Source organism: Gymnoscopelus microlampas (genome assembly GCF_963454915.1).
Source record: "Gymnoscopelus microlampas genome assembly, chromosome: 21".
NCBI classification, from domain to species: domain Eukaryota; kingdom Metazoa; phylum Chordata; class Actinopteri; order Myctophiformes; family Myctophidae; genus Gymnoscopelus; species Gymnoscopelus microlampas.
In genome coordinates, this window is record NC_139958.1 from 36,929,868 (window position 1) to 36,941,110 (window position 11,243).

At 42.0% G+C, this 11,243-nt stretch overlaps 1 protein-coding gene across 1 annotated transcript in view; it reads right to left on the bottom strand.

The window, feature by feature from the left end:
* The window catches only part of npr2 (natriuretic peptide receptor 2), a 102,873-nt gene extending 92,272 nt beyond the window's left edge, over positions 1 to 10,601 (bottom strand). Inside the window, exon 1 of the mRNA XM_084047342.1 lies at positions 9,534 to 10,601. Coding sequence (XP_083903468.1) covers positions 9,534 to 10,260 — 727 coding nt within the window. The 5' untranslated portion in view covers positions 10,261 to 10,601. The remainder of the gene's footprint in view (positions 1 to 9,533) is intronic.
* Between the last annotated feature and the right edge of the window lie 642 nt (positions 10,602 to 11,243).

Genomic DNA, 11,243 nt, shown 5'->3' on the forward strand with positions numbered 1-11,243 from the left:
AGAGGATTATCCTCCAGGCCTTTGTGGTTTCATGGTCTGTTTGGGGGGGGGGGGGGGGGTTTATGACTTGTAAATGGGGGTGTTGTAGGTTTACCTCTGCAGCATGCCTTTGTTCTGAGTCACGGCGTGTTCTGAATAGAAAACTTCACGCCACTTTAGACACAGTTGAAGTGAATCAACCACACCGGCAACACCGCTTTCTTTTCAGAGGACAGTTTACACGATTAGTTCATTATGCCACATCACTACCTGCGCTTCCCTTGTGTACACACAGCTAATGTGTCAGCTTAAAGCCTGAGTTATACTTAGCTGTGCCCCGAAAAGAGCCAATCTGCAAGCTCACAATGCGTCGTGCTGCCATGCCATGCATTGTGACCTTGTAGATCGGCTTTTTGTTGTGCGCAACAGCCCCATGCAACTATAAATCAGACTTAACTCCTTAGAGTGTACCGATGTTCACCATTTGTATACTTTTCATGGAGTTAAATGAACACACAGCATTTTATAGTGTAGGTAGGCAGTTCTCAAACATTTTCTTGGCAAGGACCCTCAAATAGATTGTGGCCTAACAGATGTATTTAGGCCATGGACACCCATTTTAAAAGATTTTGTGCAGGGAGTTTTTATGTTAGATTAGATTTAGTACCTGATAATGTTGTTGCTGCTGCTGCTGCTCTCCACTTGCAAAACATTGAAATACTGCAGCCATTTGTTTCAAAGGTTTATCCCAATCTAACCTTTCCTTCGTGGATGTATAACTCTTTCTTGCAGCAAATGTTTACCCATTTCTTTATTCCCTTTTAATTGTACATACATTATTTTGTTTTGATTGTTTTGTTCCACTTTTGCCATGGCACTGTGAACTTGTGTTTTCTCAAGCCAATAAAGCCCCTTTGGACAATGGACAATTGAGTGAAACCTGTGACCTGAATAGTCATTCTGGTACATTCTCTCATTGGGCTACGTTCTAGCCGATGAAATATGAAGTGACATTTAACTGTTCCTCATTTTGCCGGGGACCGCCTCGAACCCCGTTCGAGGACCACCCACCCCCCGGTCAGACCCCCCGGTCGGACCCCCCCGGCCGGACCCCCCGTCCGGACCCTTATGAGAAGCGCTGCTGTTAAGGCACCGTTTTTTAACACTCACTGGGAGCGTTTTTAAATTGACTATAAACACATGCATGATGTCCTTATTGTCCCTACAACAACAGCCAACACAGCTTGATCCGCTCTGCCATTGAGTCACTTTGACGTCTCCACTCTGACCAATTATAAATGGAATGAAAGGCTTCAAAAGCCAAGAATGCCCGCTGAGATTACTCTTAAGTATTTAAACTTAAAGAGTAATCTCAGCGGGCATTCTTGTATGACATTCACCATATTTGTTGTCTTAGCTCTTGCCTCTCACAGCTTTTTAAATCACGCTTAGCACTTTGGATAACAAATGACACTGATCGTCCCCTGTATCGCTCCTTCGACCTCATGCCATCTGGTCGGAGGTACAGAACCTTAAAGTGGCAAAAGGTTCGTTTTAGCAGGAGTTTTGCCCCCTCAGCCATCGCGGCATTAAACCAACTGCCCCGTCCATAGGAGGGTTTTCGGTGTACAGTGGGGACCTCATGTCTTTGTCTTTGTGATATGTTGTTTTTGTTGTTATGTTGTTTTTGTTGTTATTAACGAACAGACCTTGTTAAGACAATTTTCCCCTTGGGGACAATAAACATTATTATTATTATTATGATGTCTCCGCCAGGCCGAAGGCATGGTGGAGAGTATGTTTTCGTTTGATTTCCTTTGGTTCCACCAAGCTAACATTGGTCAAGCTTCACGTGACACGTGACAATATGTTGAAAGGGTGTGCTTTGATTGGCTAGCGAGACGCATGACGAAATACATACCTATAAATAGGTGAATCACTTCGAAACATTGCATTGCATGTTTCGAAGTGACATCAGTGCCATCAGCCAAGCTAACATTTAGTCAGGAGATATTAGCAGAAAAAGTTCCAATCTTGGAATAAATTCCTTACCAAAAATCCTCACCAATGTGGGTCTGCTGGCGGAGACTTGTGCTCCGAGGAGCACATTTTCTAGTTATTATTATTATTATCTTCTGGCCCCGTTTAAACTCAGAGCAGAGCGGTTCCCAACCTTTTCTGGATCAGGGGCCCCCGCTTAAAAATCTTTTTGGAAAATGCACAGCGGCCCACCCATCTGACCACTTTAACGGCTGCCGTGCTAAAGTGGCGTTTTCAGAGCATGTTTATTTTAACGATCAGTCAATCGATTGTGTTCCCGGCTTGGATCAATGGAACTAACGTAGTGTATTTTAAGTTCCTATTAACTGTCATCGGTATCACAATGACAACACATTTTTCCAAGGTTTTAACCCATTAAGACCGGGAACGCATCTGTGTCATCTTTAAATTTGAGCTAATATATTATTTTACACTTTGGCTATTCAAAAATAGCAGATATACAAGCTCGGTGCCGCGCTATGAGCTTGCAGATCTGCTATTTTTGAAAAATCTTGAAAATGTGCACAAATATTTGAATTTATATATCTTTAAAGCGAACATTTGCAACTCAAATATTTGCTTCTGGGGGGTCCCTGGAACAAAATATTTTGAGATGGGGGTCCATGGCCAAATCCATTTTGGGGCCCTTGACAAGAACCACAGATATAGTAACATAAGTTTTTTCAAAAAACTGTTAGGATTTAGAAGACATTTTGTAGAATCAGCCTCAGGTCGTAATGGGTTAAAAGATTCCATGGCAAAAATATTTTTTTCATGGATTTTTCTGATACTAATGTTAAAATCTTAGTGTTTTGTCAATTGTTTTGGAGCCCACTTGTAATGATCCTCAAGGCCCACCAGTGGTCCCCGGGCCACAGGTTAACTATTAGGATACAGGAAGATTTATGTGTGTGTGTGGGGGGGTCTATTCTACATAGTAAAATCCTGAGTGTTAACATAACTCAGAGTGTCACTTTTTACACTCTGAGGTAAATTGACTCTCAGGATTTTGACTGTGATTTTGTGTGCATTGTAACGTTTCTAAAAGGAAAACAGTGGTGGACAAAGTATATACTCAAGTAAATACTTCAGTATTCAAAAGTACAAATTACGAAGTACATTTTCAGAAATTGACTGAAATTTTCCGGAATTTTCAGAAATGTTCAAAAACAATTGTGAAAATAACAGATCTACGAACGCGTCTCGGCTATTTTCACTATATTTGAAATAGGGCTTAAGTGGTTAATTCATAATAGTTTGGGTCCAAAGAGACCCTTCCTAGATATGGAGTGGAGTCAAAAGTCAAATAGTTCTATTTGAAATGTAGTGGAGTGAAATTCATCAGCTTGCAAAAGAAAAAAGAAGACAAAGAAATCCAAAAATGTACTTAAGTATTGTATACTCAAGTATTAGTATTAGTTATTAGTTACTGTCCACCACCAATGCTAAAAAAAACCTGGTGGGTCTGTTGTTTCATTGGTGGTTTTATGTTATTTATATGTTGTGCATACAGATTTCTACTCTGTATTACCTTTCGTTTTGTACACACGGTTCTCAGATAAATCCTATTTGACAAAAAAAAAAAAATAATGGGGAAAAAAACCTGGCGGGAGGAAAGGAAGGTTACCTCAACTCAACCCGAGAGAGAGACAGAGAGAGGCATCTTTTTAAACCATTTGAACATTGTCAACAGGTGACACAAGTGTTGACAGCCTGGAGGAGGTGCTCCGCCTGCCAGGATAGAAGTGAATGGAATGTCGAGCCAAAACACCAGTGCCAGGAACAAGCCCTGACAAAACCATTTGCTTCCCTGACCCCGAGCGCGAGGCCCATTAACCCCAGTCAATCCGGGAAACGCACACCGTGTCATAACCATTATTTTATATTTTGGGCTATTCAAAAATAGCAGATCTACAAGCTCGTAGCACGGCACCGAGTGCCGCGCTACGAGCTTGTAGATCTGCTATTTTTGAAAAATCGTGCAAGTTTGTGCAAATCTTCGAATATATATATTTTTGTAAAGCGAACATCTGTGACTCAAATCTTTGCTTCTGGAGGTCCCTGGAACTAAATATTTGACAAATCTTCGTTTTAACAAACCAAAGATTTGCACACATTTTCACACATTTTCAAAAATATCGTATCTACAAGCTCATAGCTATGAAATATCTGCTATTTTTTAATAGCCAAAGAAATCTAAAATGACAGATGCGTTCCCCGTCTTAATGGGTTAACGGTTAACGCATCATGCTCCTTTACGGCTGCTGTCGCGCCACCGACGGTATATAGCAGATCTACAAGCGCATGCATGATGAAGTAAAGTGCCTAATGCAGGGGGGTCCTTGAAGGGATTGTAGGGGGGTCCCTGGCATTATTAATGAATATACTGTCATCACAATAAGTTTGACCACTTTAACCCTATTTAATGCTTAAATAAGGCCAATCTACAACTCACAATGTGAGCTTATAGATTCACTTTTTTTTTCTTTTTAATTTTTGAATAATTTAGACTCTTTTTTTTAAACACAAAACTACTCTTCTGGTGGTCCCTCCCTGGCACAAAATCTTTTCAGATGGGGGACCGCAGCCAGATACATTTGGGGGTCATTGACATGAAAATGAGGACCACCGGCTTAACGTATGCTTGACGTACAATGCTGTCGTGCGCCGACGGCAGCAGATCTACAAGCTCGCGGATCTGCCATCGCCGGAGGTATAAATCAGGCTTAACGCGACAGCTCTACAGCTCCCCTCAAGGGCTTTTGGGGGGGAAGAGGTTTGGCAGCTTGTCTCTTTTCCTGATCTAACACCCTCTAACTACCTCGACACCCTCTATTTATCCATTGTGTCCTTTAGTGTTACTGCAACAGCAGCTTTAATGCTGTGTCTCCTCACCGACCATCCATCTAATAGTGGTTCTCAACCTTTTCAGGCGGCGACCCCCCCAAAAATAATCATATTTGAACTGGGGACCCCCCAAAATAATCATGTTTGAACTGGGAACCCCCCCCAAAATAATCATGCTTGAACTGGCCTGACAAGCACTTGGAATTGTAGGAGTTGAGGCATTACATTTAGTTTGACTCGGTTCCACAGATGAATATTGTGAAAATAGCTGATCAACAAGTTCTTAGTTTTTTATTATTTGACAATTTAATAATAATCTTTATTTATAGAGCACCTTTCAGACATAAATGTAGTTCAAAGTGCTTTACATTCAAGTTAAAAACTCAAACTTGAATGTATTCAAAGGTTAAACAAAGCAATAAGTTAAAATCTAGTCAAGAGTAAAATTAAAACAATTAAATGAAAAGGGGGGGGGGGGACAGTTAAGATCAGTTAAAGGCAAGGCCATAAAAGTGGGTTTTTAGCTGCCTCTTAAAACCATCAACCGAGGTTACCGGTCTGATATGCAGGGGGAGTAAGTTCTAAATCCTCTGCGCATAAGGCAGCATCACCATTTCTCTTGCCATTTGGCCAATGTTTGATCAGTTTGTATAGTATAGTATTTTTAGGTATTAAAAAGGTCTTAAAGGTCCTTAAATTGTCACTTCACCGTCATCTGGGGACCCCCCCAACCCAACCCACAGGTTGAGAACCACTGTATTAACAACAGGTCACTTTGGTCTTTAGTCAACCACTTTGTGGTCAATTGATGATGAATTGAGTACAATGGACCACAATGAAAACAAGCCCCCCGCGGCTTTTTATGTTATCCTTTCAGCAGAGACTCTCTCTTTTCCCGGTGGTTCGCCCAGGTCGACGTGTTCTTTAGGTTAGGTTTAGGCATAGTTTCTGTGAGGTTAGGGTTAGGAATAAGGTTAGGTTTAGGCATAGTTTTTGTGAAGTTAAAGGTTAGGGTTAAGGTTAGGGTTAGGCATGTTTTTTATGAAGTTAAAGGTTTAAGGTTTAAGGTTTAGGCACACCAATGAAAGAGGAAGTCCCCCTTTTAGCATGGCTTTTGTAACTGCACCGCCTTACTGTTTCCAAACTTGCTAATAAAGTATTCAATCAGTCAATCAATTTCAGTAGCCATTGTGAAATCAGCATGTTCAGTTCTCGACCTCAACAACCTGGAAAGGCTGGGCTCTGCATGACTATATTCAGCAAAAAGATTTGTCGGTTAAATCAACTAATCCAGGAGTCTTGAACAGGGTGTCCTCATTGTTACTACTTGCAAAGGCTATTGTCATCCAAACACTGCCCATAATATCTACATTTTAGACTATACAAGAACAAATTAATGAGGATACCACAATAAATTCACTGTTGAAGCTTTTGTCTTCTTAATGGTTTAGTTACAATAATGCAAAAAGGTGCACATGCTACTGTCATCGTTTATTTCTGAAAACCAGTTGTTAGGCCAATATTGCAATGCTGTCTTTGTAACCTAGGATGGTCATTTGACGACCATCCAAGGTCATTCTTGGTCGAATAAAGTAGAATAATCGGCTTTGATTTTGGTCAGTCAATTGTGTTTTACACTGAATGGACTCTCGACCTGTTTCTCTGACAATTGTGGCTAAACATCAATGCTTATTTCCTTATTTCCGGTGTTTTCACTGTTTGTTTTGGTAGCACAAAACTTCCCGTCTACCAAAACAAACTGTGAAAACAGCAAAGGAGCGAGAGGGCAATGTGTTTCTGCAGGTAAACACCACCACACTACTCCAGTGGCTGATGACTGCTGATATATAGGGAAATTACGGGTACAAATATATTTATTGTAGGCTATTGTTATGTAAACACTGTGCAAAGTTACATACAATGCCTAAACAATATTTTCGAGCTGCGTTCGCTTCCAGCGTTCGCGCGTCTTACTTGTATTTAATACTTTGTTCTGTTGCACAATGGTGCTGTGAAAAAATAGTGGATATAGCAGATCAAGCTCACAACACTGTTAATGTATGTTCCCTGGAACATACATTAACCACTTCGGCCCTATGTATACTTCGGCTATTTGAAAATAGCAGATCTACAAGCTTGCGACGCGTTGTGAGGTTGTAGATCGACTATTTTTTTCTTTCTTATTTTAATACAATTGAAAACTTGTGAAATGGGATTTTGTGCATAATGAGTACATTTACTTTTGGTAATTTGAAGTATATTTTGATGCCAGTACTTTTTCTAAAGTGAAATTTGAATACAGGACTTTTACTTGTAACAGAGTGTTTCTACATTGTTGATACTTTTACTTAAGTAAAACATGTGAGTACTTCTTCCATCACTGACATCTCCACATACTTGTACACTTACTGTACAAACACCATGGCAACATGTACAAAAAAATATTCAATGTCAATGTCTTAGTTGGCAGAGATTTTGGTATGTGCCTATAGGGTAACACTTTTTATAACACCGCTGCAGAGCATACATTGTGTCACTTAAATGTGTCAGTATCCAATTGAATGCATTGGCCTTTTTTATGCTTTACTGCTGAAAAATACATACCGTAGTAGGCCCCCACACACACACACACAGGAGTTTTTACATGAAAGTATCCTATACATGTAAAGCGTGTCCAAATCTTGCCAAATAGGAGAGGCACAAGCATAATAACCCCCCACCCACTTCATCCGTTTGTATACAAACAGATTCACATTCTGTGTGTGTGTGTGTGTGTGTGTGTGTGTGTGTGTGTGTGTGTGTGTGTGTGTGTGTGTGTGTGTGTGTGTTCCCTCTAAACGCAGGTGGTGAGAGCAACCAGAGAGAGAGCAATAAAAAAAACTCAGCAGGTCAGACAGAGCAGAGGCCACAAGCCTAAACATTCTTCAAGTAGCCTAATAAACCATAAATAAATGGATTTAAATAAAACATCCTTGTTGCCACCTATTCATATCTACCTGTATATAGCCCTATCTGCTGCTAAAATATGAGTGTAGCTTATGACAAAACATCTTTCTAGAGGTAGAGGCATACATGCAGTATATATAGCCTACTGTGATTCAAAATAAAAGTGGTGAAATGTCTCAATAAAGCAGACAGTGTCAGATTTTCTCTGAGTGCACAAATGGAACCATTTGTACACTCTCAGATAAGCTACTGCATCAGTGAAGCCGTTATCCCAACCGCCATGAGTGACCCTGGCAACTGTTTAAAGGGGCTGTAGTCATATAGACCAGTGCTTTTCAACCCTTTTCATATCTCAAGGTCAATTATTTATTTGGCATTTGAGCCACGGACCACCGCTTGATGAGATTTAGACTCTCAGACCCAAGACTTAGAATATTTTGTCGTCGTTGGATAATATTTTGTCCACAATTCCATGCTGTATTGATATTGGTACCAATAGGAGAGATGACAGCAAACGTTGATCAAAAATAACAATTCTTTAATTAAGTATTGCAGATGTTTAACAATAGTGTAACTCTTGAGAGCGTAAAATGAAACCAAATGGACCCGTAAGGGTCCATTTGGTTTCATTTTACGCTCTCAAGAGTTAAAGATCTACCTAATAAGGTTGGTTACCAACTCTCCATCATTTAGCTGGAGACCACCTGGAACCCCCTCAAGGACCACTGGTGGTCCCCGGACCACTGGTTGAGAAGCACTGATGTAGGCCTATATAGGTGATTGTGTTTGAATACGTGTTAAATTACTCTATATTCCCATCACATCATCCTCATTGCTATAGACTAGAGCGTTTGGTTCAGTAACAGGAGTCTTCCCGTCTCTCCAGGTCTTTAGTTAATAAAGAAATATATATTTTCAGGTAACCATTTTCATATAATCGGGAGGGATAATAACTCATACGCACATCACATACATGATAAACAAGGGTAAATGAGCAGTCAAAAATCTGAATACCATAAAATTCATGCTGATTATTGGGTTCTCTCTTCTGATTGGGTGAAGTTTGGCGACCCACCTGAACAAGTATGTTTCTTTTTATTAAAGAGATGGAGAGACCAGACCCCTGTTACTGAACACTGCAATGATCAGCGAGTGGGTCTTTAACTCTGAGAGTGTACAAATGGAACCAAATGGACCCTTATGCGTCTGTAACTCTGAGAGTGTACAAATGGAACCAAATGGACCCTTATGGGTCTGTTAACTCTGAGAGTGTACAAATGGAACCAAATGGACCCTTATGGGTCTGTAACTCTGAGAGTGTACAAATGGAACCAAATGGACCCTTATGGGTCTGTTAACTCTGAGAGTGTACAAATGGAACCGGTTCCATTTGTACACTCTCAGAGTTAAATTAACATTGACTTTACAATATGAATTGGGGTCCCAGGGATAGAAGAAATGCCATTAAATGGAGGTCCGTAGCCCTAATGCATGTCAAACTGGGGGTCTTTGAAATTAAAATGGTTGAGAATCACTGCTAGAGCCGTAAAAATCTTATCTTACGGGGGTCCCTGGCTTATCTTTCCAAACGGGGGGTCCGCGCGGGCTAATAGGTGTCAATTTGGGGGTCCTTGGCACGAAAAAGTTTGAGAGCCACTGCTTTTTTAAACAAGGTTGCAACACTCAAGACATGTTTTGGCACACTTTTTTTTTGCACTTACTTCGGCCGTGCTCCTTCATGAACGCGATCAGGTCGATGTAGTCGTCCTGGTAGGGCAGCGCCTCCACCGTGATGTTCATCTCGGACTTGAGGTTCATGTAGATGCCCTCCAGGAGGAAGTAGTGGGGCCGATCGTCCTCGCGCAGGTCGTAGTAGATGACCACGGCCCGCTGCGTCCAGTTGAAGTGCGCGTGGAGCATGTTGGCGAAGTCGCCCAGCTTGGTGGTGCTCGGCCCCGCGCGCACCGTCGTGCGGTAGTCGTAGCGCTTGTCGAAGCCGTACGCGGGACCTCCGGCCGTGATCAGCGGCAGCTTCCAGTGGGACGCGAAGCGGCCCACGGAGGCCAGCGGGTACACGCACCCGGGGCCGAAGAACACGTCGGGCTCCTTGTACATCTTGGCGTCCACGGCCACGACCTGCGCCTTGGACTCGGCGCACGAGCCCGTCGCCGGGTCCTCCGTGCTGAAGTTGAGGATGTTGACGGTGTGCCCGAGGAGCAGCCCGTACTTGGGCCGCAGGTCCTCGTGCGCCATGAGGATGGCGGGGAAGACCCTGGCCAGAGCCCACGGGTACTGCACGTAGTTGTCCGGGAGCATCACCGCCACGGTGATGTTGCTCGTTCTCCGGTCGCTCGCCGCCGCCGCTCCCGCTCCCGATCGACACCTGGCCAGCATGGAGCAAAAGAACGCCGTGAAGAAATAGTATCCGAGATCGCTTTTGTATGCCATTATTTCACTTTTTGGTTGTTTTGTTGGCTGGTGAGGAAAATCCACGTAGAAAGGGAAACGATCTCCGTGAGTTTTTTTTTTTTTTTACCTTTTGGAGCTGAATGACGGCTGGCGGAGCCAAAACCAAACCATATGTCTTTTTTTTCTCCCCCCACGTCAAACAAAGTCCGTGTGAAGCGATCGATTGCGTCTTCCTCGCCGTCCCGTTTGCGCCATCTATCTTTGAAATAATAGTTTGTTTTGTGGGGGGCGGGGGGGGCAATGCGTTCTTTAAACTCCAAAATATTTTTTTCACTACTCCTCCACTCCAGCCGCAGTTTTCCAGCTGATGTTGCTTAAGCCCCAGCTCTCTTCTGACAGTGTGAGATAACATCCATCCTGGAACTTAAATCAGAGCAAACCTTCTTGTACAGCCCCCCGAAACGTCACGTTTTTTTTCTACGCGACTCGACATGGAGCAGGCGTGAGGCGCCCCCTGCCTTCTGCGTAAAACCGTGCGCTCCATGTGCGCAATTCTTTGGAGACCCCTTTTTATAATCGGTGGTGGAAAAAGCAATCAAATGTTTTACCTTAGTAAAAAAGTATCAATACTGCAATGTAGAACTACTCTGTTACAAGTAAAAGTCCGGAATTAAAAAAATATTTGAGTAAAAGTAGGCCTACAAAAGTATTGGCATCAAATTGTACTTTAAGTAGGCTACCAAAAGTAAAAGTAGCCTACTCATTATGCAGAATGTCCCATTTCACAAGTTTAAATTAAAAAAAAAATGTTGAAAATAGCAGATCTAAGCTCACCGAAATGAATATAGGGCTGAAGTGGTTGATATATGTTTTGTAATAATAATCACAATCTACAAAGTAACTAGTAACTAAACTTAAATAATGAATAATTGTAGTGGAGTAACAGTACAATATTTGCCTCTGAGATGTAGTGGAGTAGAAGTAAAAGTACTGAAAACTGGAAATAACTCAAAATTGTACTT